The sequence below is a fragment of the Zonotrichia albicollis genome, chromosome 6 (genome assembly GCF_047830755.1).
Source record: "Zonotrichia albicollis isolate bZonAlb1 chromosome 6, bZonAlb1.hap1, whole genome shotgun sequence".
Lineage (NCBI taxonomy): Eukaryota > Metazoa > Chordata > Aves > Passeriformes > Passerellidae > Zonotrichia > Zonotrichia albicollis.
In genome coordinates this window covers 49,310,380-49,337,356 of record NC_133824.1, presented here as the reverse complement: position 1 = coordinate 49,337,356, position 26,977 = coordinate 49,310,380, and the positions used below count along the sequence as shown (strand labels likewise).

Sequence of the window (26,977 nt, the reverse complement as noted above, 5' to 3'; positions counted from 1 at the left end):
ATCCTGGGAAATCCAGACCATCCCTCTTGCTGATGTGAAACTGTTCTTGGGTGAAGTTTATTGTGAAGTATTGACAGGATGCTTGAGCTGCAGCTGAGGTTTGTCAGTGTGTAAAGGAGGCTGGTTTAGTTCCTAAAACCTGAGCACCTGTTTCTCCAATTTTCCATCTGCACTGAGCATGGATGGGACTAAAAGGTTTCCCTTCACTTGAGCTGGCAGCAGGGAATTGCAGGGATGTGCTGGGAAGGTGCAGTGCCCCTCACTGATGGACCAGAACATCTGGAGAGCAAGGAGGAAATGAGCCCAGACAACAAAACTCTCCTGTTGAACTCAGAGGACAATTTCCTTATTTAAATCTGGCCTTAAATATATTTGTGATTATTGTCTGGAGTTTGCTGGAAGCTCCCTTCTGATGGTGTTTCTCCTGAAATGAGAGAATTTGTTAAAGTGCATCTGAGCCCTCCATTGGTCTGGACTGATCTTGGCCGTTGTGGAGGCAGTGGCACAATTCAGGGAAGGAGCTTTGGGAACATTCCCTTCTTTTTGCCAGCACACTCTCAGTCCTGGAGAGGGCTAATTGCTTAAACTGCAACATTTTCCTGTTGCCCAATAGTTTTTGCAGAGGGAGGGAGGTGGGGAAGTCCTTCAGATGTGTATTTTTGGTGTGATGTGGAGAGTGTGATGAGAAACTTCCTTTTCTAGACTGTTCATCTAAGGGCAGAGGTGCTATTCTATGAACCACTTTCAGAGGCTTTTTGCATAGAATGATATTAAAATTTGTGGCTCTCTCGTTCCAGCCTTAATGGAGGGAAAGAAATCTATTTTCCACAATCCACTTCCTAAAAGCCACTTAGACTAGCATATAGGATATCTGCATTAGGAAAACTAGAGGCTAACTTGGCATTTGGTTCTGAATTTAACTTTTTTTGTTCTTGCTGCAGTTTTATTAAAAGCAAGATTCTTTTCCCCTCTCTTTTTAATACTCCTAGAAGAGTCAGAAGGGTGTCACTGGCTCAGTTCCAACCCTGCTGGCCCATTTCTACCCAAGGAAGGATCAAGAGGACACCTGGAATTTTGGTCTCAAGCTAAATCTTAGGAAATATCTGTTAGACTTTTGAGAAATGAAAATGTACTTCCTCTTTTGAAGCTCTTGGATTTTAGAATGAATTTTAGTAATGCTTCTAGCACATAAAATAAGCGTTGAGAATTTTTAGTTTGTTGTCAGGTTTAAATTTTCTGATGGCCTTAAACATACCTGTATATATGTCTTTGCAGTTCTTAAACTCAGCGTTGGGAACAAATTGGTCCATGGCTTATGTAAACACTTGACAAATAAATCTATTTAAATGTTTTATGTCCTTCCCTTTTAACAAATATTTCATACCTAAAGGGATTGTCTTGCTACACTTCTGTTGCATTGGTGGTTTTGTCTCAGTGACTGGATTTAACTGGGTTCGCCTAAAAGAAAATTGTTTTACAGCCTTTATGATTATTAATTCAGTATTTTTATCATATTTTTGTTATATTTGGAAACCACCCCAAATACATCCAGTGGTATTAAACACATTTTTCCTACGCTGTCACCTGGTTTTAAATACTTCATTGTTTGTGTTCAAGTTAAAAAAAGGCAGTATTAAAAGCTAAGAATAAATCTATCTATGCAAATAGCTGGGCTCAACTTTGGTATTGAAAGGTTAGAACAGCTTGAGAATAAAATTCCATGTTTCTGAAACCTCACTGGAATTTCAGCTCAGGTTGATAGATAAGTCGTTTTCTTGTTGCTGCTCCATGGCTGTGCAGCTTGGGATTTTGTAGGGAAAACTTTCCAACAGCTCTGGTGGATTTATTAAGAAGCAGATATAAATGTCAGCAGCTCCCTCCTCTTCCTGAGGAGCAGGATTCTTGATATTGATATTCCCTGGGGGTGGCTGAGTGTCCTCAATGAATCCTAAAGATCTGTTCTTTACTGGATGTGTTCTGTTTGCTCTCTGCACTCTTGTTTCCTTAGGAAACTGCCTCCAAATGCCCTTTAATATATATATAAAAATATATATAACATATATTTCTAAATATTAGAAATATAATAGATAAATATAAATGTTATAAGTTTTATATTATATCTTATATATCTAGATATTATATATATATAGATATCATCGATTTTTTATTTATTTATATTTATATGCATATGCGTGTATATATGTGTATAAATATTTGGTTTTGTCATCTCTCCCCCCGGAGGAAAGGCCACCCAGACTCAGAGTTGGCAGGTGTGGAAATGGAATTATCTTTATAAAATCAAAAATTTAAAATTTATAAAACCTGCTCTTTGTGCCCACACGCCTGGAGGGGTCAGAGGCAGGATTTGTTTAGAATAAATCGCAAAAAAAATTAAAAAGGGAAGGGAAGGGAATTTCAAGGAAAGGAAAAAGAAAAGGAAAAAGGAAGAGGAAAGCTGTGGGCAGTAGGGGCTGCTCTGTGTCTCGCAGGGATTTTGGGAGCCGGCTGGGCACAGAAATCCTTCCCCATGTGGAAAGCTACTTTCAGTTACTCTACTTGAGACCTCGACACACAGAGCAGCGTATATATGTGTGTTTTATGTGCGATTTTACAGAAATGTGTATTTAGAAATACACCTGGGTCGCGCAGGCGGCCTGCGCGGGCAGCCCCGGGGTCCTCCCGCACCGCGCGGCGCTCGCGGCCGGGCCCAGGCGGCTCCCACGTGGTGCGGGGGCAGCGGGAGCGGGGAGGGGCCGCGGGAGAGCGGGGAGAGGGAGCCGGGAGAGCTCCGGGAGCCGCAGCCATGCAGCGCCGCAAGGTGGACAACCGCATCCGCGTCCTCATCGAGAACGGCGTGGCGGAGCGGCAGCGGAGCCTGTTCGTGGTGGTGGGAGACCGCGGCAAGGACCAGGTACGGCCGTACCGGAGCTGCCGCGGCTCCTCGGGCCCTGCTCCGCTCTCTCCAGCGGGAGTGGAATCCTGGCAGCCCCAGGCAGAGCAGCGGGGACTGAGGGGAGGGAACTCACAGGGACGGGGTTGGAAATGGTGTGTGAGACCCCCCCTAGGGCATCTCCCGGCTGGGAAACTCCTGAACGGCAAATGGTGCTCAGGACAGGCTGCGGTGTGTGGGCTTGGTTTGGTTTTTTAACTTGTTTTGTAACTTAAACTTTCCGGCTGGCTGTAGTTTTTTCCCCCTCGGTTCTGCCCTGTGGTGGTTTCTCTCTCGGGGTGGGCTTTGAGTTGTCTCGCAGATGAACCTGCTGAAGTTGTGTGAAGGAAATTCAGTGCTAAACTCGTTTTTCTTTGGGGAATCTGGCCTTGTGTTTTTCAAGTGGGGAGGGGAAAGAACAGCTCGGCAAACGCGCGGTGGTTTAGGACAAGTCCATTCACTAAATTACAGAGTTGTTGGGGGTGGAAAAGCCCTCCCAGACCGCTGAGTCCAGCAAGGCCAAGGCAGCGCCAGCCCATGTCCCCAAGTGCCACATCTGCGGGGCTTTTTAATCCCTGCAGGGATGGGGACTCAACAGCCCACTCAAGGAAGAAATTTTGCCTTAAAACCAACCTAAACCTCCCCTGGCACAGCCTGAGGCCTTTTCCTCTCCTCTTGTCCCTTGTTCCTGGGAGCCGAGCCCGACCTGGCTGCCCTTTTCCATCAGGATCTGTGCAGAGCACTAAGGTCCCCCTGAGGCCCCTTTTCTCCAGGCTGAGTCCTTTCCCAGCTCCCTCAGCCATTCCTGGTGCTCCAGCCCCTTCCCCAGCTCCATTCCCTTCCCTGGACAAGCTCCAGCCCCTCAGTGTCTTTCTTGCAGTGAGGGACCCAAAACTGAGCCCAGGGTTTTGCCCTGCCCTGTGCTGAGCAGAGGGGAGCAATCCCTGCCCTGCTCCTGCTGCTCTTCTGTTCTAAGTGCTGTGTAGCTGATAATTCATTTATTTCCAGTCTGTGGGCAAATAAAATTAGCTAATTATTAAAAAAAAAGGTAAAACTTGGAAAATAATGAGTTGTTCAGGTGGCAGTAGAGGAATGTTGGCATTATTTACTGATGGGTTCTGGCATCTCCCAGCTCTGGTTGTGTTCACTGAAGCCCACTTTGGAAAATCCTTATGAAGGAGTTATCCATAAGAGACAAAACTGTGTTTAGCCTGGAATTAGCAGTGTTGGTTCTGGCAGAGAAGGGAGCTGAGGACACAGGAGGTAAAACCCAGTGTCCTGCAGCCCTGGAGCAGGCACAGGCACAGCCAAGGGGCCCCTGTGTTCTCCACGATGGAAATGCAGCTGTAAAACCAAGTTTAGAGGAACTTTTTGCTTTGTGGTGCTCCCTGAGAGCTGTTTGTGAGTGCTCTGTGCCCTGGCAGGTTGTCATCCTCCACCACATGCTGTCCAAGGCCACGGTGAAGGCCAGGCCCTCTGTGCTCTGGTGCTACAAGAAGGAGCTGGGCTTCAGCAGGTAAGAGAGCCCTGCATCCTGCTGCTCCCTGGGCAGCCAGGGCTGCAGGCTGAGGGGAGGGCTGGGAGGGGAAGCCAGGGCTGTTCCTGGAGCAGCTGGGGCAAATCTGCGCTTCCAGGAGTGAAATCCCACAGCAGAGCTGGCACTGGCAGAAAATACCTCTGGTTTTTCTCCTTTAGCTCTAACACTGACTCTGCTACCCTGGGCCAAACTCCCTTTTTAACCTTTTTTTAACCTCAAAACTGAGGTTCCTCAGCTGTTTCACCTCAGTCATATTTAGGACTGAGCTCTGACTTCCAGGCTCAGCCTGAGCACACTTCCCTTAAACCCTTCCCCAAGAAAACTCCTGTATGGTTTTTTTTCCCCTCCAGCCACAGGAAGAAGAGGATGAGGCAGCTGCAGAAGAAGATTAAGAGTGGGACTCTGAACATCAAGGATGATGATCCCTTCGAGCTGTTCATTGCAGCCACAAACATCCGCTACTGCTACTACAACGAGACCCACAAGATCCTGGGGAACACCTTTGGAATGTGTGTCCTGCAGGTCAGGAGGGCCTTGACTCCCTAAAGGGCTCTACAAAAATCACTTGAAACGTTGCAGGAATGGGGTTTGTGGCTTCTGTCACTTCAGTTTTGGTGGCCTTGTTTTTCCCTCACGAGTGGTGTGAGGGTGAGTTGGCCTCGGTGGGAGTTGGAACAGGGCATTGCTTGGTGCAAATTTTAGTGGGAATTAAACTTGGAGGAATAAAGGTTTTAGGCTCTCTGTGTCTTTCAGTAGGAGCCAGCTGCTCTGCTGGACTCTGGGTAACTCTGAGGTTCTTTTTACTGCCCAGGATTTTGAAGCCTTGACTCCAAACCTGCTGGCCAGAACTGTGGAGACAGTGGAAGGTGGTGGAATTGTGGTGATCCTGCTGAGAACCATGAACTCCCTGAAGCAGCTCTATACAATGACCATGGTATGTGCAGCACAGAGGGTCTGTTCCCTGCCAGCAGCTGCATTGAGGGGATGCTGGGTGGGTATTTATTGATTCTATTATGGGCTGTTATCCTCCTTCCATCATCTTTCCTGCTCCTTCATCAGCAGTGGGAGGAGATGGGATGGGATTTGTTACACTCAGGCATTTCTGAAATGCTGCAGATGTGGGTGTTTCACCACAGAGTCAGGATCCTGTCTGGGATGTGCTGTGGATAGAAATGGAGGGATAAAAATGGGAAAGAAGGGGTCACAATCCTGTAAATGTCACTGTCACATTTTCCTTCTGTTTTCTTCCCTTTTTCCTTCAGGACGTTCACTCCCGGTACAGGACCGAGGCGCACCAGGATGTGGTGGGGAGGTTCAATGAGAGGTGAGTGGCTCAGAGTGCAGAGGAGCTGGGCTGGCAGCCCAAGGAGAGCACCAGGAGCAGCACTGGCTGTTCCTGATGGGAAAACATCCCACAGGTCTGCCTTGGAACAGGCCTTATTCTGGAAGCTGGACTTGCAGCTCAGCTGTGGGGAGCTGTGAATACTCAGCTGTGGGGAGCTGTGAATTCTCTGTGTTTAGAAGAGAGTTCAGCTGAACCACCAGGGAGTGCTGCTGCTGTTTTTACTGAGTTTTCTCTGCCTGCCCAGGTTCATCCTGTCCCTGGCCTCGTGCAAGACCTGCCTGGTGATCGATGACCAGCTGAACATCCTGCCCATCTCCAGCCACGCTGCCAACATCACTCCTGTGCCCCCCCAGTCCCAGGTCAGTGAGTGATCCCAGCCCTTTGCCCTGCCACAAATCCCTCTGAGTTGGCACAGGGTGTTAAAGATTTAAAAACAGAGAATGTTTTTTTATTTCACCCTGATTTATATCAAATGATGGCATTGCAGAGAGGAAGCAGAACGTTCTACAAAAATTATGTGGGTGAAACTTGGGGAGCTTTTTTTCTATATTCTGCCTTTTTTCTTTTTCCTGTCCTATCTCTTTTTGTGCTCGCCCATATTTATTAGTTTTCCTGTACTGCTCAGCCCAGTGAGGTGGAGCTTGATTGTGGTTGCATGGAGGGATTTCAAGCTGATGGACCAATAAAAATACTTTTTTGGCATTTGAAGGGTGGGAGAGCACTTTGGAAATAAGTATATTGCAGGCTCAGGACACAGCTGGAAGTTGTGGCAGTTGTTTCAGTTTCTGAGTTACACATGTCACATTCCAGGAAGAATTCCCTGAGGATAATCCAGACACATATTTGCACTGCTAGAAGTGTATCCTTTTATCACTTCCAGTTGTGGACTGCAGTAAAGTGGAACCAGTTTTAAACAGAAATCTTGAAGCATTTAAGCTGTGCTGTGTGGCCGAAGAAATAACCAGTTCAGGTTCTGTCAGAGATGGTAAAAACATTCTAATAGGGCACTGATTAAAAAATAAATAAATAAAACAACCTGCTTTTATTGTTAGGAACAACACTGACAGCAGCACAAATGCTTATCTGTTGGCTGCAGAGGCTGGTGCCTTTGGAATTTTAAGTGACAACCAGGAAAATCAGCCTTCATTCCCATCTAAAACTGGTTTTTGTGTTTGTGTCCAAGTTTATTGTTTGGCTCTGAAGGTCTTGATATTATTTTGGTATTGGTGCTGCAGAAGTTTTTCCCCCTGCCTGGACACTGCATGTGAGAGGTGTAACAAAGATCATGAATGTCCAAAGACTAAAAAATGAATTAAATTATTCAGAGCACTCTTATTTAATCTGTTTTTCCTATCAATGCCATTCTGTAATTACTATGTGCTGCAAAATCCTTCCCTATTTTCCCTTCGAAGCCTGGGGAAGTCAGGACTGGAGAAGCCCTTTGTGACCATTCTCCTGAAGATGTCTCGAAATTTAACTGTTAAACATATGTCTGTCCATATAAATTCTCATGGTTTTGAGGAATACATTTTTGTTGTGGTAACTTTTCCTTCCAGATCTTTTTCTCTGCCTGCCCAAAGGTGTCAGAAGACACCACAAAGGTAGGATTGTGCTGAAATACCCTTGGCTTATCCTGTTGTGTGCCCACAGGAGGACAGCCTGGGGCCCCAGGACCTGGAGCTGAGGGAGCTGAAGGAGAGCCTGCAGGACACACAGCCTGTGGGAGTGCTGGTGGATGGCTGCAAAACCCTGGATCAGGTTGGTGTGATGCCTCAGGTTTATATTTTTCAGATTTTGTGCTGCTTTAGTCTGTAGTTCTGAGCTTCATAGTAGGGGATAGCAAGCTCTCTTCACAGAGTAGGGAGACAAAACAAGGTAGGTAGACCAAGGATAAATTATCCAAATTTCAGGCCCAAGATCATAAACAATGACAGAATGAAAAGAGATAAACAAGGATGGGACTTCATAAGCTAAAGGTGTAATTGGACAATTAACTCCAATATGCAAATTTGGAGCAGAACTTTTAAAAGTGAGAGACTTTGTGACTGGTTGTCCATTTTGTGGCCATTTTGGTTCATCTTGGGTGCAACCCTGGCTGGGCTCTTGTGCTGCCCAAGGTGGATCCACTGAGGCCTTTTAATAAATCCCTACTTTATTCTTTAACTCCATCTGGCCTCTGTTCTAGGCCAGCCTCCCCAAGGCATCAGGTGTGCTGGCAGAGCTGAGCTTCTCTGGGTAGAGCAGGACTCAGGGTGAAAGAAACTCAAACTCTCTTTTCTGGGGGTTTTCTAATCCTCAGGCAAAAGCAGTTCTAAAATTCATTGAAGCCATTTCTGAGAAGACCCTGAGGAGCACTGTGGCATTAACAGCAGCCAGGGGACGAGGGAAATCTGCTGCTTTGGGGCTGGCCATTGCTGGAGCTGTGGCTTTTGGGTGAGTGATCCCCCCCTCCAATCCCTCAGGCCTTATCTGCATCCCTGAGTTGAAAAAAAAAAGACAAAACACAACTAAGATGACAGGATTGGAATATATTAGTAATATTCAATCTTAAATCCCTAATTTTTAATCTTATATCTTTTGATACAAGATTATATCTTGGCAACATTGTGTCTTTTTGTCAAATTTTTCTTAAGACTCAAAATAATCACACATAAATCAATATTAGTGTCCATAGGAATCTGCTGTGTTTTGGTTATTAGGTAAAGTCAACCCCTCCTGTTAAAAACCTAACCTGTTAAGTACTTATGTGGTAATATTTGTTCAAAAAAGCATTCAGCTCTTGTTTTGTTTGTTTTCTCTGCAGTTACTCCAATATCTTTGTCACATCTCCCAGCCCTGACAACCTTCACACTCTCTTTGAGTTCATATTTAAAGGCTTTGATGCACTGCAGTATCAGGTGAGGGGAGCAGACTATTTTGCAATATTTTCCAAGCATTCCTGCTAGGAAGTTTTACACCTCATCTGTGCTTTTGGCTGTATAAGCTTGCTACCAACCTTTTTTACAATGTTCTGCAAGAAAAGGAATCATGGTAGAGTTGTGTTTCTTTCTCTGTTTTTAAGCAGGGTAAACCAGTTTCTTTGTGAAGCAGATTTTAACATCAGTAAATAATTTCCCAGTTCTCAGGCCTTTGAAGCTTTTATAAGAATTTTTGATTAGAATGTGAAATAAGTGTCTGAGCTTATTTTGATGATGATGATGGTAAATTATTTTTTTCTTCCATCTTGGCTTCTTATATTGTTTAAAAATGTTGTTTTCCAGGAGCATTTGGACTATGAGATTGTTCAGTCCTTAAATCCAGAGTTCAACAAGGCAGTGGTCAGAGTGAATGTGTTCAAGGAGCACAGGCAGACCATCCAGGTAATTGGCATTCTTACTTTTCCAGCTTTGTTCCTGGCTCTAGTTTTTGCCAGTGTTGAAGTTGTTCTGATTTTGAGCATGTTTGTTCTGTGTGATGTGGAGCTGTCCTGGTGGGTTTTGCTGGAAGGCAGATCTTCAGGGAGTGACTTCCTCAAAATACCTTCTCTTTCCGATAATAACTTGTAGGTTACAAAGCTCCCTCATGGGTTTCTCCCAGAACAAAAGCAAAGGAAGGTGAAAGGAGTGATGCCTTAAGTTTTAGCTTTCATATTTTTCAGATTGTGTGCTGCTTTAGTGTGTAACTCTGAGCTTCATAGTAAGTGTTAGTAAGGTCTCTTCACAGAGAGAATTCCTTTTCCAGCTTGACAGCCAAGGACAGCTGTTACAGCCTCAGGCCCAAAAAGCATAAACAACGGTGAATTGAAGAGTAAAAAACAAAGAGGATGGAACTTCATAACCTAAAGCTGTAATTGGACAATTGACTCCAATATGCTGATAGACCAGAACTTATAAAAGTGAGAGACCTCGTGACCAGTTGTCCGTTTTGTGACCATTTTGGGTCCATCTTGGGTGCAGCCCTGGCTGGTCTCTTGTACTGCCAGGGTGGATCTATTGAGGCCTTTTAGTAAATCCCTACTTTATTCTTTAACTCTGTCCAGCCAGTTCTAGGTCAGTGAACAGTGCAGGAAGATGTTTTAGAGATTAGATTTCCTTTATTTTCCTCACCTCTGCAGATGAATTCCTGTGGAGTTGTGCCACACAAGATGTGTGAGTCCTTGTTAGGGCAGCCTAAACCCTCTCCTGACTTTCTGCTTTTCCACATCTCAGTCTCTGGCTTGGTGTTTGAGGAGAGCAGGGACAGCAAAGAGCTTTCCAGGGCCGCAGCTTTGAGGACCCTGGTGTTTCCCTGCTGGCAGTGACAGTGTCCCCTCCTTTGCAGTACATCCACCCTGCTGATTCTGTGAAGCTGGGCCAGGCCGAGCTCGTGGTGATCGACGAAGCTGCTGCCATTCCCCTGCCCCTGGTGAAGAACCTGCTGGGCCCTTACCTGGTGTTCATGGCTTCCACCATCAATGGGTGAGGCTGGAGCAGCCACTATGCTGGGGCTCCCCAGAGCCCTGGCTGCCTGCCTGGTTCCTGTGGTTCCTGTTTCAGCTCCCTGTGTCCTGGTTCCCAGGTACGAGGGCACCGGGCGGTCGCTGTCCCTGAAGCTCATCCAGCAGCTCCGCCAGCAGAGCGCCCAGAGCCAGGTGACCCTGACAGCAGAGAACAAATCCACAGCCACTGCCAAGCTCACCTCAGGTACAGCATGTCAGAGCCTCAATGAGGGATGTGGGACTCCAGGCGGCTCTCTAAAATGCAGTTTATTCCATCCAAGATGTTCCAGCAGTCCAGGGTGGTGGGTGACAGAGCCTGTGCCTACAGATCTCAGCTCCAGCTGCAGGCAGGCCTGGAGACCCTTTGGTTCAGGTTACATTGCATTGCATACTTTTCTTTGCTGAGCATCTTAATACAGTAGAAGCAGTCTATACTTTAACTATTATCTATAGCCTATCATAACTACTATAATATTCATGTTACTATTCTCCAATCACTAAAAGTTAGTACATTATAGTTTAAGCTAGAAGTTGTTATTCAGTCTTCTTGCTGTGGAAAATTCTGAGACCATTTTTCTACTTGCAACATCAGCAGGCTTGTTTGCCTGTGCTGTCTTTCTGCTTAGTAAAAACATCTTGTTTGAAGTGGGTTTATCCTTTGCTCTAAGCCATAAAAACCCCTTCTGACTAACACACCTTTTGCCTCCTTGGTTATCCAGCAAGATTGGCTCAGCAATTCTTCTATATCGAAACTTATTTCCATCTCTATTCCTTCATCAGATTCTATATTTAAAAATCTTTCTGCTAAGCATACATATATGTGAGACTTTCTTGTCAAACTTTCATCCTTCCCAACAACAGCACCTCTGGCCTGTGTGTCCCACACAGCCTGTGTGTCCTGGGGCTGCTGTCAGCCTGATCCATGGCTGTCCCACCCATCCATGTACTTTGCAGCAGTGGGAAGGGGTTGTGTGGGGAAATGACAGAACTCTGCTGGTTTTCCTCACAAGTTTCAGATGGAAGGCTTTTTAGAGGTGAAAAATCAGCATCTGAGTTTTGTAATCTGGGAGCCCTTCAGGGCACAGGGATCCTGTGGGGTGCTTGTCCAGCCCTGAGTGTCCTTTTTTACCCCTGCAGCTCGCACGTTGCACGAGGTGTCCCTGCACGAGTCCATCAGGTACGCCCCTGGGGACCCCGTGGAGAAGTGGCTGAATGATCTCCTGTGCTTGGACTGCCTCAATATCACCAGGATCATCTCTGGCTGCCCCCTGCCAGACACCTGTGACCTGTATCCTCACTGGAAGGTTCTCAGCCTGGCTCATGGCTGGGATAAGCTCAGCACAGTTGTTTCTCTAAGACCTCACCCCTGGCACTGGTGGTGGGTGCTCCCAGTTTTGCTGCAGGGACAACCTCAAGGAAGAGTTGCATGAAGGGAGGCCCTTGTTGGAATTACAAAAGGTTTATCTTTACAGGTGAAGGGTGTGAAAGCTGCAAAGACTGCCCAACATTATTTATTCTTGTAGATTAAGATGTTGGAGTCTAAGAAGGCAAGCCCAGATATTGAAAATAAACCAACAGGAAGCTTTTTCCTGGTTCCCAAGGAGTTATTTTCCTTAATCCTTGTATTTAGATACTATGTAAATAGAGACACGCTCTTCTGTTACCACAGAGCATCTGAAGTTTTCTTGCAGAGGCTGATGGCCCTCTATGTTGCTTCACACTACAAGGTATGGCTTGGGCTTCTTCCATCCAGTTTCATTCCCAGTTTCAGTGTGGAATTTTCTGGGGACAGAAATGCTTGTTATGACAGCTTTGTTGACATTTCTAAACAGCTTCTGTTGCTTCTTGTTGTGTACAGAGCTGGGTTCTCCTTTCTCTGAAATCTCTGCCTCAGTCCTGGCTGCACATACTAGATTTTCAGATAGTCTGGAATAGTTTTGCCTTGAGAAAAAGTGGAGACTAAAATTCTAAATGAGTCTCCAAGCCTGTCAGGATTTTATCAGTGCTGAACCTCATTTGCAGTTCTCTTTACAATGTTCTGGTGGCCTCAAGTTCACCAGGAGCAGCACTATTATGAGGCTGAAAAGAGGAATAATTCCTCTCAAGGTTTCAAGACCAGGGTTAATCTGTAAATCTGGGGAAGTCCAGAAGCGCTGAGCTACTGAGTTCTAAAAATCTGAGGCTTTAAAAAAGATTGAGATTTGGTACTTAGGAGGTAAGGAGCTGTGAAAATATGAAGTTCAGGTGCATACATATTAGAGCACAAGATTTCCCTTGAGGAGAACCAATGCTGTCTGGGGATGTGACAGCCATGAGATGGCCTGGGAGCTCCTCCATCCCTCAGTATTGTATGAGTTCCAAATTTCTTAATAGCTCTAAATTTGGAAAATAGAGGGATTGTTTAGAAATCAGCTGGATTTTGAAGCTCTCCTCATGGAATAACCATTTGGGTAACACTCTCAGACACACTTGTATCATTTTTGGGGTTGCGTGTGCAGGGCCAGGAACTGGACTCAGTCCTGATGGGTCCCTTCCAGTTCAGGGTATTCTGTGATTCTCTGGACAGTTTTTGATCTTTCTGATGTCTTCACCCTGCAGAACTCCCCCAATGACCTCCAGATGCTCTCTGATGCCCCTGCCCATCATCTCTTTTGCCTTTTGCCTCCTGTTCCACCCACCCAGAATTCCTTACCAGAAGTCCTGGCTGTTGTTCAGGTAAGAGAGTGTCAGTTTTGATCCTGGTCTAGTTGAGCAGGATGAAGCATTTTGTGTGTCTGTGTTCATGGTTTTGTGTCTTTCCTGGCAGGTGTGCATGGAGGGAGAGATCTCCCGCCAGTCCATCATGAACAGCCTCTCCAGGGGGAAGAAAGCCTCTGGTGATCTGATTCCCTGGACCATTTCAGAGCAGGTGGGTGATTTGGCTGTGCACTGGCACCCAGGGTGGATTTCATGTTTATCTTGTTTCCAGAGTGCCCAGCAGTGTCCTTAAATGGGCTCTTTGTCCCTGTGCAGTTCCAGGATCCAGATTTTGGGGGCCTCTCCGGCGGGCGCGTGGTTCGCATCGCGGTTCACCCGGATTACCAGGGGGTAAAGTACCTGGGGCCAGCTCTGGTGGGGCCAGGGAAATGGAAATGGCTCTGCAGGCAGAGCTCAGAACAGGGCAAACACTGCAGCTCCTCCAGTTCTTAGCATTTTAAGCTCAGGGCACCAAACCAGTGCTCCCAGAGCATCCCGAGCCACCGTACACAATCCAGGGATATTTGCTGTGACCTTACCAAGTGTTTGGCATTTTCTGAGTGCCAGAGTTAAGCCCCAAGAATTACCACACAGCCCTGAACTACCAGGGCTGATGCTGATTTCTTCTGTACTGTCCTTCTCCCTGGAGCTGCCATGTGGCCAAAAAAAGCATTTTTGCAGTGACTGAGTGATGTCTGCGCTGCTGATTGTTAATTGGTTTTAAGGGGAGGACATTAAAAATCAGAGACCTGGTTTTGCTTACAGTGTGTTGTTGCTTCTTCACAGATGGGCTATGGCAGCAGAGCTCTGACTTTGCTGCAGATGTACTATGAAGGCAAATTCCCATGTTTGGAAGGAGAAACAGTTCAAAAGCCAAAAGAAATCACAACTGTGAGCAGTGAGGTATGGTAACTTTTTTTCATTTTCTGTCATGCTGAGCTGCATAATTTCCCCTGTAAGTCTCCACTCTGTAGGAGGAAATTCTCAGATTTGATTTTCATAAAGAAGAAGAGCTTTACTTTGCAGCTTTCTGTGGGGATTGCTGCTAACCCATTCCCACTTTCTTTTCCAGACTGTTGGTTTATTAGAAGAGGTTGTGACACCCCGGAAAGATTTGCCTCCTTTGCTGCTCAAACTGAGTGAGAGACAAGCTGAGCACCTGGACTATCTCGGGGTGTCTTATGGCCTGACACCCAGATTGCTCAAGTAGGACATGATTCTATTTCCCAGTTACATCTTGCCCATCTTAAACAGATAATGAGCTTTACTTGCCCAATTTTTCCAGGGTGTAGAAGTAAGAACAGCCTGTGATAGGTAGGGAGTGGTTAAATTCTCATCCCTGTGACCTGTAGAAACGTGAGGTGCTGCTGACTTCAGAGCTGCTGGTTTTTACCTGACTGATGTAAATGCCTTTCACAGCACCTTCAAAGTTTGTGCATTTTTTGACATTACAGTCACAATTTTTCACTCCCCTGGGCTGGACCCTCAGTCAGGTGGATGCTGTTCCTGCTTTCTGACAGAAAGCTCATTTGCTCTGATTGTTGGTGTGTCATAGAGACTTTTGCTTGCTCCTCACCAGCTGTCCTTGTACAGCAGATAAATTGTGTTTAACCACAATTTATTACTTATTTAGCTCCATAATTCTCACTGTGTTCCCTCTTTTGCCCAGGTTTTGGAAGCGTGCTGGATTTGTGCCAGTTTATCTGAGGCAGACCCCTGTAAGTACCACACTGTTCCTGAGTGAAAACCCAGCCCTGCTGAAATCCCTGGGCATGCATTCCAGCAGATTCTGTGAGAAGGGGTTTGGGGCAGAAGGGTTTGCTGAGGCTGCTTTTAAGTCTTGGTTTATGTTCATTTTTGTTCTTTGGGCCTATAGTTAAGGAGTAGAGTTTTAGGGTTGTGAATGTGGGCCTCCAAGTAGTTTGCACGTAAAAATTTAGAGCTGTTGAGGGCTATTAATATAGTTATTGGTAAAATAGCTGAGATTTACCAAATTCTAGAAGTTCATAGGTTTTCCATTAAGTGGAGGTGGTCAATAGCAGGTGATGCATCTGTTGTTGTTGATTTAGAAGGTATTTCCCTTCCTCAGCTGAGCAGAGTTGCAAAAGGTTCACGGGGGTGATGGAAAATCCACCACAGAATCACAGAACTGTATCTTATTTATCAGAATGACCTGACAGGGGAGCATTCCTGCATCATGCTGAAGATGCTCAATGAAGAGGACTCTGAGCAGGAACCTTGGCTCACTGCCTTCTGGAAAGGTAACTCTGATCCTGCTGACTCTCAAGGACCCTCTGGGCTGTTTATTATTCTATTCTGTTACACTGGGGTAATTTATTTTGTCCTCTTGCCCCGTAGATTTTAGGAGGCGCTTCCTTTCCCTGCTTTCCTACCAGTTCAGCACCTTCTCTCCCTCCTTGGCACTGAACATTCTACAAAACAAAAATATCAAACAGCAGCCCCAAGCACGTGAGTACCCTGACTGGGACAGCTGTAAGTGCATGGCAGAGCAGGGCTGGAGCCTGGCACCTCAATTTGCTGTTTTCTCAAGATGTTTAACAGGAGAATCCTCTGGGGAGAACTTGGTACTTGTGTCTTGTGGGGTTTTAGTGTCTGGTTCTAGAGGGTTTTCCTGCTGCAGCAAGGGAACAAACCTCTTTTACAGCAAAAGTTTTGAATTAAGACCCTGGAATCGACAAGAGCTCTTCGAACAATGACTTGTAACTATTGTCAGGTGTAATTTATGCCCTTTCCACTGACTGGACTTTCACAGCATTAAATTGCTGTGTTGTAATATAGCAATGCTTAGTGCAAGCAAGAACATGCTTTAAGCAGGTAATAAGCAGAAATATTATAGTAAGGCTACAAAACACAAGTAATAAACTACATGATTATGAAGGTTTCTTTTTAGGTGAACAGAGAGGGGGGGAATTGTGGGAATCCACAAAATCAGAGGGTTTTGGGAAAGCTGCAAGATGCAGGCCTCAGATACAGCAGAACTGTGAGTAGAGCTAAAGCAGCAGCCATGAGATAGGTCAGCAGAAAAAGTATTTAAACTGTAGGAAAGCAAGGGCAAATAGAACAATGGCCTGTGTATTAATGCTTGTCTGAATAGCTTTCTAAGCTACAGAAAGTATATCTAGCAAGATATTAGGAGGGTTAAAACTTTATAATAGAGCTCTGTGCATTGTGTTTTAAGGCTTACAAGTAGGTATTGTATTCAAAATAAGCAAACATTGTTTTAACCAAAGGTACGTGTGCCTATGGTGATTGGATAGAACTACTGTCAATGTGCTTTTGCTTTGTGTGATTGGTCAAGAAGCTTATAAAGTAAGTTGTAACATTAGGTTTTCTGGTCTGCTGCCTGGAATGTGAGCTGCTGGCATCTTCCCATTGTCATAATCATGAAATGAGACTGATGCTGAAAAATAAAACAGCTCGAGGCGCTTTCAGCAGCAGCCCCGTCTCATTCATGTCTGTAAATAGCCCCCCTTGCCAGCATCACTAAATACCTGAATTCCTGCTAAACACTGAGGAACATTGCCAACCTTGCTGTGTTTCTCTGCTCCCACCAGCCCTCAGCCGTGCTGAGCTGGAGTCAGCCTTCATCCCGTACGACCTGAAGAGGCTGGAGATGTACTCCCGCAACATGGTGGACTACCACCTCATCATGGACATGGTGCCCACCATTGCCAGGATGTTCTTCCTCAGCCAGATGGGAGACATCTCCCTCTCTGCTGCACAGTCGGTGTGTGTGGGCAGGGTGGATTTGGGGAGTGAGCTGGGGATGTGTGTCTGTCTTTGCTCTGTACTGAAATCCCTGTCTCTTCGTCAGGCCCTTTTCCTAGGGATTGGCCTGCAGCATAAATCTCTGGACCAGCTGGAAAAGGAGCTGGAGCTGCCCAGCAGTCAATTGATGGGGCTCTTCAACAGGATCATCCGCAAAGTGGTGCAGGTGGGAGCTCAGGACAAGCCTTGGCCATGTGGGACCATCATTCCAAAATTTACAGAAAATACGGCACTAAGAGAGAGCTGGGTCAGAGCTGGGCATCCTTAACACATCCCCACTTACTGACCATAAACTTGGCAAGCGGGGAAAATCCCAGCTGGAAAATGTGTGGCAGTGATTTAAATGCCCATGGTTGGAAGTTTGGAACTCAATGGTCTTTAAGGTCCCGTCCAACCCAAACCACTTAATGATTCTGTGTAGTGATTTCCCAGATAAGAGTGCTTATCTTACAGTTTTCCATGTTGAAGTGCCCTGACCAAAATGCTGAGCTGACAATCCTTGTTGCCTGAGCCATTGTTCAGAGCATTGGTGGCATCTCAGCTTTCCTTGGAAAAAAATAAAATTATTTCCCAGTGTTATCTAGAGGTAGACTTGAAATCCACTGAAATAATTGTAAAGTTTTGGAACTGGTTCCTGGTTTTCTTTCTCTCTAAGGTTTAGGATAACAAAGCTCCTGAAGTCTGGGTTTAGGAGTTCATTGTAGAGGTGATAAATGGTGTTTTAAAAACCAAGTCTTACATGTGCTGGCTTGTTTCATTTTCAGCTCTTCAACACAGTCCAGGAAAAAGCTGTGGAGGAGCAGATGGCAGCAACAAAGGATGTTGTGATGGAGCCAACGCTGAAATCTTTAAATGATGATTTGGTAATTACAAACTTTATTCTTGGTTCATATGTAAACACTTCAGGAGTGTTCACCTGAGGGCAGAAACATTAAATTTTCCTGGATGGAAAGGGTTCCACACCACATCTGGCACTGTAAGGGAGTTAAAACCTGACAGGTTTGCATTATGTGCAGCTGGAGTTGTGCTTTAAGCTGCAGTGTGGGGTTTTCACAGAAAATTACAAGTCTGTATGTACAAATAACATAAAAGTGAAATTAAATAAAAGAGAGAAGCTATTCAGGACCAGCTGGTATTTGGTTTAGGGGATGTATTTGTGGGGAAAAGTATTTTCTTCTCATTACAAAGTCATTGTTGCCATCAGGACCTAAAGCATCTTGTGCTGTCCTGTTGCAGGAGGAGGCTGCAAAGGAATTCCAAGAAAAGCACAAGCAGGAGGTGATGAAGCTGAAGGAGATGGACCTCACACAGTAAGAATTCATCTGCCTGGGTCTCAAATCCAGTTTTTTCCTGGGTGGAATGCTGGGTCTTCCTGGGATTTGTGCACAAGGCTGTAGGTGCAGTAGACCATCAGTAAATGAGAACCAGTGTGTATTGTCAGCAGTGGGTAAAGCATAAAAAACCCAAATCAACACAAAAAGGGCAAGCAACCAGAGCTTTACTAAAGTGTCTTAGTGACTTTTACTTAAAACCAAAGCTTTTACTTCAGTGTCTTAAGCAGACTTCTGTCTTTCTGGACCAACAGGAGTTACAGATGCCACTGATTCTCTCTCTTCCCTCTCCCCTCCCACTTTTTGTCTTACAAACACTGTGCTGATGTCCCAGGGAAGTTGTCTGGCCTGGCTTTAAATTGGTCTCTGGTAAATCTGGCAGAAGGAATTATAACCTTCTTTGAACCTTTAGTTGCCATGTTTGGAGAAAGGACAAGAATGGATGTGATTTGAAGTGACTTGTAAATCAGTCACATAAGGAAAATAATACAACCAGAATGTTTTCAAATTAATTCTATTTTATAGCATTGATAGTGCTGCATACCTTTTTGTCATTTTGGACTTTGTTTCCTGTTTTTTTCATCCTCAGCCAGAAACAGATTTTTGTTCTCCATGAGGAGAGAGACACAAAAATCTATTTTGAATACTTTTCAATGCAAGTTGTAGAAAACTTGTGGGGCTTTGTCCAACATTGTTCAGCTCTGTGGACAAAGCCTTATCTATTCCAAACCTCTAAGAACTTGAGATGGAGAGCAGTCACTCCATTCTGCTACACAGCTGTTTTGCCTCTTTAAATCTGGGTGTCATTTCCAGGGTGCTTGAACACCCAGACAAGGGCCAAAGGACATGAGCTTATTTGAGTAGCAATTTTTGTCTTAATTTCTCTTTTTAAAAGCAAGCTGCAGCTCTTCACTTTTTCCCAGACTGATTTAGGAAAGCTGTCCCATGCCAGCTTTGCCAGCCTGATTTGGTGTGTGTTTCCCAAATCCAGTTTGGTTGGGTGCTGGCACAGTGGCTTTGTTTGCAGAGTAGTGTGTGCCTGACAGTAGAAACACCTCATTTTTCTGTTGTTTTCCTCTGAGCTAACAACTGGACTTGCCTTTCCTTCCCCTTTCCCACTCAGGTACATTATCAGGGGGGATGATGAGGAGTGGAACGAGGTGCTGAGCAAGGCAGGACAGAACGCTTCCGTCGTCAGCCTGAAAAGGTAAAGGAACTTGAAATATTCCAGAGATCTCTCTTCTTCCTGCTGGCTTTGTTAAATGTTTTCCAAAAGAGTGAAGCCTAAGGGTTAAAAGTGAACTCAGTGTCCTGGCTAGATCCTCAGTTTTCCTGAGGGAATTGGGGTGTGAGCAGCTGTGAGCTCATCTACCCAGTGTTCCTCTGTTGCTCTAAGGTTGATCCTCTCTTCATTAACATGTTTAATTCTGGCTCTGTTGCTGATGATCTGATCCTGATCCCACACAGAAGCTGGGACCGTTCCTCCCTTGGGTCACTCATTCCACCTGAGTGCCCAATTTGCTTTGGGATCTAACACTGAGTGGGAGCACCTGGAGGTGCCAGTGGAGAAAATGCAAATTCAGGAAAGAATTCTTTCAAAAGTGAGCTTGAGCCTGGAAAATGTCTGTATTTCTACAATTCCTTAATTCTCATCCATCTTCTTTCTTCTGCCATGCCCAGCATGTAATTTTCCCATTTTTTTCCTTGGGGATTTATAGGTGAGACTTCCCTGCTCACTTATTTCCCCTTCCTGGAGTGCCTGACAGCTCAAGTAATTATGTGATCTCTGTTCCACCCTTTCATGGTTTTTTCCATGAATGCTGGGAGCTGTAAGTTTCCAAAAGCCTTCCAGGAAGGAGAGACTCTTAGCAGCTGCTTAAAAAGATCAGAGCTTGGAATTCCTGTTGTGTTTACTTGAATCAAAATCCAGTGCAGGGACAAAATTGAATGTTTTAAAACAATCAGTAGTTTCTCTTCTAGGTACTCTAAATTCCAGATACCACATTTAGGACAGATAAAGTTTTGAAAAGCAAACACAAGAGCTAAAAGACAAGAGCTAAAAATCAAGATCTTCTGGGTTAGAGAATGTCAGGACACTATAAAATCTAAGTCAGGCTCTTCTTTGTGCTTTTTCTAGCACCAAGTTTAAATTTTCTCCCTCGCTCCTATATTACAACAAAGATTTCCCTGCTGGATGGCAAGGCCAGTGCATTTTTAACAGATGTTTTGTTCCTGTTTTCCAGTGAGAAAAAAAGAAAACTAGAAACAGCACGAGGACCCAAACAACAGAAGAAATTTAAGAAAACTAAAGATCTAAAGCAGAAGAAGAAGAAATGACTTAAAAGCCAATCAATGAACTTGAATGAACAAGTGCTGGGTCTGTACTTAAAAAGCCCTGTTCTCCTCTAAAGCAAGAGACTATTTTGGAGGGAAGAAAAACCCTGAGAGGCATCTTTCAAGTGTTTGTATTGTGGGAAGAGCAGTGTTTGTGTGAAGATTTTTATATGAAAGGTGACTGCAGCGTGTGAGTGAGGAACTGGAATGCACTGGAATAATGAAAGTGCTTGAGCAGCTCCAAAATTCCCATTCCAGGAAGGGCAGATCTGTAAACTTCCTGCATCTTAATGGTTCTGTGGTTCATTAAACAAGAATTTGGACAACAAAGGACAGAAATGTTACTCTGCCTTAGCACTGCAGCTCACCTTGGTCTCTGCAGCTGCTGGTTCTGGTGGTCTTTGGAGCTTGAGGGGGCTTTTATGTCCTTTGTATTTGGGGCTGGGTGGTCACTGCACACTCACTGTGCCTCCCTGCTGGCCCAGAGCTGCCCCTTGCCTGTGGGGGAAAGTTTTGTGTTCAGGTTCCAGAAATCAGCACTGTTGTACCAAAACCTGCTTGTGGGATCTCCTCTCTGACCTCAGGGGGAATTTGAGCAGCCAAGCACTGAATTCCCAGCACTTGGCAATGACTATGCCAGTCTGGAGCTGGGGCTGGCTGTGACTCGGGTTCTGCTGCCTCTCACACTCCAGAGGCCTCAAACCCAGGCCAGAGCTCTGCCATAGTGTCCCAATCCCAGTCCTGAGAGCCCTGCTGCAGTGCCCTGATATCCTTCTGGCTTTTTGCTGTGGGGGTTTGGAACAGAGCCCTGCCTGCAGCTGAGGGCACAGCTGTGTTGTGTTTACCTGCAGATCTCACAGCTCCTTTTCCTGGCAAATCCTGAGGTAAGGACAGCTTTTCTTCTCCAGGAGGCTGATTTTAAACAAACACAGCCTGTGCCTGCCTGTGGTTTGGAAGCCTCTGTGGTGTGGCAGCACAGCTGGTGGCAGTGGCACATCCCTGAGCAGGGACATGGGCAGCTGCAGCCCTCAGAGAGGGGCTGGGATCACCCAGCAGCACTGCCAGGGCTGTGGTGGCCACTGCCTGCCCTGAACTGGCTCCAGAGGTCTTGGAAAAGGAGCAGGCATGGAAGGCAAGGACTGAGAGGCTCTGGAGAGCTGTGCCCAGGAGAAAAGGTGAGTGTGAATTCTCCCTGGTTTTGGTGTTATTATTAAAAATAGTGGTGTGCACCCTGAGGTGATCTGTCCCCTTGTTTGTTCCTTGGAATGCTGGCTGGATTTGGGAGAAGCCAAGTATCCTGGAGCTGTGAGGTTTTTCCTGTCAGAAATCCATGGTGGGGATGTTTTTCCTGGCTGTCCCAAGTGGAAGGAGCAGCATTGCAGTCCCCACAGGCTGGGGATGCATCCCCTGAAAACCAGTTCAGGATTGTTCATCTGTCTCTGCCTCTGACCTGTGGCTTCCAGGGACACGCCTGGTATCCCAGATATTCCAGTGCTGCATTTTAAAGAAGGAATTCCAAACACAGTCAGTCATTCAATCTGAGCTGTCCCTGCTGTCAGTGTGGGGTGTGAGGGAGAGGAAGGAGGAGTGGTAGCTAAGACATTCCCAACTGGAATTAGGGCCAGGCACTTCAGACACCTTTAAGTGGGCACTAAAGGGCTGCTCCCAGTGCTCCAAGCCCTGTGGTGGAGGTGACCAGGGGGAAATGGGAAAACTACAAAAAAAAAAATAGGGATAGGGAATGATTTTGAATTCCTGGCCTTCCTTTTTTGACAGCAGTTTGTTATTTTGGGGCCCAAGCTTAAAAAATCTGGGTGTGTGATTGTTCCCAAGTGTCACACTTCCAGACTAGAATCTGATGGGGTGGTGACAGTACAACCATGGAAGGGAGGGGGTTGGAAAGGACCTTAAAGCTCATCCCATTCCAACTCCCCAGCCAGGGGCAGAGACATTTTTCGCTATCCCAGGTTGCTCTAAGCACTGTCCAACCTGGCCTGGGACATTTCCAGGGATGGGGCAGCCACAGCTGGGTAGCAGGGACCAGTTGGTATGTCTGACTCCATTTCCCTTCCCAGCTGACAGCAGATGAGTGGGAACACTGCACCAAAACCTGTTGGAGTTCCAGCTTCCAGCTCTGCATGAAGCATTACATCCACAGGTGAATACTCACCAGAAGAATTCTGCCACGGACCAAGGGAACCCTCAGGACTTGTCTTGCTCATTTCTCCCTGGAAAAAGACATGGCATGAGCACCTTCAGTTATTAGAGAAATCCTGGAAAGGGCAGGAAATCAGGGTGATTGGAAGAGCTTTGTGCTGTCACACAGCAGTTCACCTGTGTTGCTCCATGGTCCAGTGCCAGCCATGGAGCTCTGCCCCACAGACATTCCAAGGGCTCGTGTTTAAAGCAGCATTAGCATAAAAAGAGCTGCATTGGCATAGGAATTACCTTGTTGGTACTTCCAGTTCCAATTCCAGCCTGGAATTCCAGATGACCCAGAGATCAGTTCAGCTGTTTTGAGCAGGGTGCTGAAAACACTAAAGGTTGTGGGTTCAGTCACTGGATGGGCCATTCACTTAGAGCTCAACTTCGTGATCCTTGTGGGTCCCTTCTATCTCACAATATTCCGTGATTTGGAAACACAGATTAAACATTTCAACTAGAATTTTACTAACAGATTTTGCCATTGGAGACTGTGAGTTGCACAGATCTCGGGGGAAGAGGGAGGAAAGCATCAGGTCTCACCTGACAGGGGTGGAGCAGGACAGCACCTATGCTGGAGCAGCTCCTCCTGCCCGCGGCTCTGCAGCTCCGCTCATTCCCCGGGATGCAGTGGGCTCAGGATGGGAGATGGGCCCTGCTCTGCTCAGCGGGTGCCGGGGCAGAGGTGCCGCTGGTCCCGCTGTGTAGGACCGGCCTCACACCCCCGTGGAAAGGGGCTGCGAGGCGGATCCTACCGCCGCTCCTACGCACCGGGACCGGCGGCCTCGGGGGGTTCCCGCGCCCCGCCCGCTTCCAGCCGCGATCCAGCGCCTGCTCCAGGAATGCGCCGCTCTCCTGCCGGGCTCGGCACCGGCACAGCCCCGGCTCCCCACGGCAGCAGCGGGAGCAGCCCCGCGGTGCAAGCGGGAGCGGCAGCGCCGGGCTCGGTCCGTGCCCGTCCCGGAGCGGCTCTTCCCGCCCGCGGCGATCCCGATCCCGGCCCCAATCCCGCCTCGGCTCGGCGGCCCCACAGCCCGCCCGAGAAGGGAGAAGTGGGTCAGCCCGGGACACCCCGGCACACACCGGCAGGGCCCAGACCCGAATCCCCAGGCCCGGGTCCTGTTCCCGGCCCCACCTCAGCGCCTCGAGCCCCGCGCTCCAGTGAAACCCTGGCTCAGGACAAGGCTCTCCTGCCTGTGCCCCTGATCCAGGTGAGCACAGGTGCTCCTGCTGGGAGTGACAGTTCCTTGGAAGGCAGTATCTCCTACCTGGAGCTGGGCCTTCCCCAGCCTTTGGTGGCCGCTGTCACCATCCTCCCACACCTCCTCATCCTCCTCCTCGCCAGGCTTGGCTTCCTCTCCCTGCGGAGCAAACGCAGGGACGGTCACCAGCCTGCTCAGCCCGGCCTGGGCAGCAGGGACGGGCTGGTGGCACCTTCTGGATGTCACCCTATGCCCGGCACCGTCCCTGCTCCGTGCCCATCCCCGTTCCTGCCCCGGCAGCTCCTTGGAACGGGATGTGAAACCACAAACGTTTGCTCTGCTGGGGCGGGCACAGCAGAGACTCCCCGGGGCAGGGGCAAAGCTCCTGCTCCCACAGCCTCTGCCTCCCACAGCCCTGCTGGGGCTGGCACAGCAAAGGAAACGCCTCAGTCCTGCTGGAAACTCCCTCCTGTGCCCATAAACCCAGAGACATCGTGGCTGCCCCATCCCTGGAAGTGTCCAAGGACAGACTTGGGGCTGGAGTGGTGGAAGGTGTCCCTGGACTGAACTCAGCAGGAGCCAAATTCCACATAAGGCCATTCCCAGGGCATCCTCCTCCAGAGAACAGGAGTGCCTCCAGACCCTGACACCGCTGCACAGCTAAGGAAAACTCAGAACTCTCCAAAGCTGGGTCATCCCAAACCGTGTTCCCTCCTGAAAACCAAACAATGAAAGCACCTGGGGGGCACTGGAAAGGAGCTGCTGGAACCGCTCTGATTTCACACATGGATTTTACAATCCGTTTTATCCCGCCTGGGACTTTCCCCACGTTCACTACTCATAGCTTCACTTTCACCTCAGAACATTCATTCTCTCCCCCGCACATTAACTCACATTTTACCCGAAATGTTCATTTTGCTCCCTACCCGGTGCCCGCAGCTCCTGGGCTGTCCCCGCCGCCCACTCGGGGCTGTCCCCGTTCGGGGCCGTCCCCGTTCCCCGCTTACCTCCGAGCCCGCCGCAGACCGCTCCCGGTGCCCCGGCCCGGCCCCGCCGCTCCCCGGGCTCCGCCATTGCCGCTCCCGGCTCTGCGCCTGCATTCCCGGCACAGGCCCCGCGGTTCCTGCCGGGAGCGTCCCGGCCGAGGGCCCCGCGGCCTCGCACGGCCAGTCCCCGTCGTTGTCCCGGGCCAGCTCCATGTCCCGGCCCCGGTGCCGGCGGAGGCGCGGGAAGAGCCCGGAGCTCTCGGGGCTGCAGTGCCGGGTGTGTCCACAAGACGGCAGTACTGAGGGAGCCGCGGCCACCGCACATGCGCAGCGGTTTTCGGGGTCAAAAAAATCCCAATTTCAGGCGCCAATAAATCCCAATTTCAGTCAATCGCAGATCCCGGATTTCGAGTGTTCCAGAGTGAGGACTGAGAAAGAATTCCGCATACACAGAGATGTTTCTTGGTCCTTCATACAGACCATCTTGTCTTACCTCTTTGAGCCCTTTATTGTTTCATTTGCGCACACAAGGGTTTTATTTGTATTTTCAAACCCTACAGATCCATATTGAGAATTTCTTACAGTCTAAAATCTTGACTATAACACAGCAGACAAACGGGGTTATTTTAAAATCAATTTTTATATAAATTAAGATTATTTCTCAATATATAGAAAATGAGAATCTTTGTAGTTTTAAGTATTTTACACACAAACCCCTCAAGAATTTTCTGTCATTTTTTCGGGCTATAGCCTCCCCTGGGTTTTAGGAGGACCTCTCCTGACTCCCCTCGTCCCTCACTCACCTAGCTCCCCCTCCACAGACATTGGGGTGTCCCAATGACACCATCACCCTTTGGACACCCCCATCTCATTTTCCTCTGCCCCAGAGAAGGCACAAAACGAGCCCAAGTGCCCTGGCCTGCAGCTCGGTGCTTCCATAAAAGCCCTTTTCACATGGACATCCCCCCCAAAAAGGGGGAAAAATCAAGGGAGGGCAGAGCAGCTCCCCCGAGGGTTGGAATCTCCGCAGCTCCTGCCCTGCAGCACAGGGAGTGTCCCTAAGGGTGGTGCCTCATCTCGCACCCCGGCTCTGCTCTGCCACGTTCCCCCTCGGCTCCTGCGCTCCACACAATGCCAGCAGATGTCTCCTCCCTTCCCTGCGGTGCTGCTGCAGGGACACCATGGCACCAATGGCTTGGAAGATGAGTCTGGACTACAACCCTGGGATCCTGAGGGTCTGATATCCAAACTCTCTTCTTGAGGGTCTGATATCCAATCTCTCTTCCCGAGGGTCCAAAATCTAACACTCCTCACTGCAGTGGGGCTGTCCTCTCCTTTCAGCCGACCAGGAGCCATGGATGGCAGCAAGGATCCAACACTTTGCTTTCCTCACAGCGTTCCTCAAGTCCGTGTTGCTGGGGCTGTAGAGGAACGGGCTCAGCATGGGGGCAGTGGTGGAATACCCCAGGGAGATGAGCTTGTCCTCTCCAGGGAGCGGCTGGAGACAGGCACAGGTCCGTGAGGGTGGAGCTGCTGTGGCTCAGAGCGATGGAGGCCGGGTGGGAGGCGCAGGTGGACAAGGCCTCGTGCTGCCTGGCCACTGAGCAGATCCACAGGCGGCAGCCAGGACGGACAGAGAGGAACCAGGATGGATCTGGATGAGCCGTGGTGCTCAGCATATTGAACCCCACCATGGCAGCCACCACAGCCTTGCTGGAGTGGGTATCGGAGGAGGAGGGCCTGTCACAAACCAAGGGCTTGATGGCCCAGGAGTGGCAGAACAGGATGTGGAACATGGAAATATGGTGTGGAGAGTGGAGCTGAGCCCTCCAGCCAATGTCCCAATGCAAATCCTCTGGGACATGGACACGGAGTAGAGCAGGGGCCTGCAGGTCGCCGCGTAGCAGTGGTAGGCCATGGGGCCAGCACGTGGCACTCAGTGGTGGCCCAGGTGGTGAAGGAAAAGAGCTGGGTGACACATCTCGCAAAGGAAATCAACTTCTTCTCCACCAAAACATCCCTCAGGCTCCGGGGAATGATGGTGGAGGAGCAGCAGATGTCCAGCAGGGACACGTGGCTCAGGAAGAAACACGTGGGAGTGAAGAGGCATGGATCAATCTGGATCAACAT

At 47.9% G+C, this 26,977-nt stretch overlaps 2 protein-coding genes across 2 annotated transcripts; one reads left to right on the top strand and one right to left on the bottom strand.

Moving 5' to 3' along the window:
* Nucleotides 1-2,723: 2,723 nt before the first annotated feature.
* NAT10 (N-acetyltransferase 10) lies at nt 2,724-21,692 on the top strand. The gene is made up of 28 exons (XM_005491675.4): nt 2,724-2,911; nt 4,354-4,445; nt 4,817-4,988; nt 5,278-5,400; nt 5,729-5,790; nt 6,056-6,170; nt 7,462-7,569; nt 8,111-8,244; nt 8,615-8,708; nt 9,072-9,170; nt 10,111-10,247; nt 10,348-10,472; nt 11,405-11,555; nt 11,898-11,994; nt 12,866-12,982; nt 13,074-13,175; nt 13,280-13,354; nt 13,790-13,906; nt 14,076-14,209; nt 14,673-14,721; nt 15,171-15,264; nt 15,362-15,472; nt 16,579-16,751; nt 16,839-16,958; nt 17,557-17,655; nt 18,029-18,102; nt 19,247-19,330; nt 20,367-21,692. The coding sequence occupies exons 1-28, from the start codon at nt 2,804-2,806 to the stop codon at nt 20,458-20,460; spliced, it is 3,060 nt and encodes a 1,019-aa protein (XP_005491732.2). The 5' UTR covers nt 2,724-2,803; the 3' UTR covers nt 20,461-21,692.
* LOC106629631 (uncharacterized) lies at nt 20,636-26,977 on the bottom strand. Its single transcript, XM_074542205.1, has 6 exons — nt 26,777-26,977; nt 26,225-26,345; nt 24,869-25,146; nt 23,928-24,020; nt 22,628-22,685; nt 20,636-20,955 (listed from the first exon to the last, which is right to left on the bottom strand). Exons 1-6 carry the CDS (start codon nt 26,975-26,977, stop codon nt 20,918-20,920), a joined length of 789 nt encoding a protein of 262 aa, XP_074398306.1. The 3' UTR covers nt 20,636-20,917.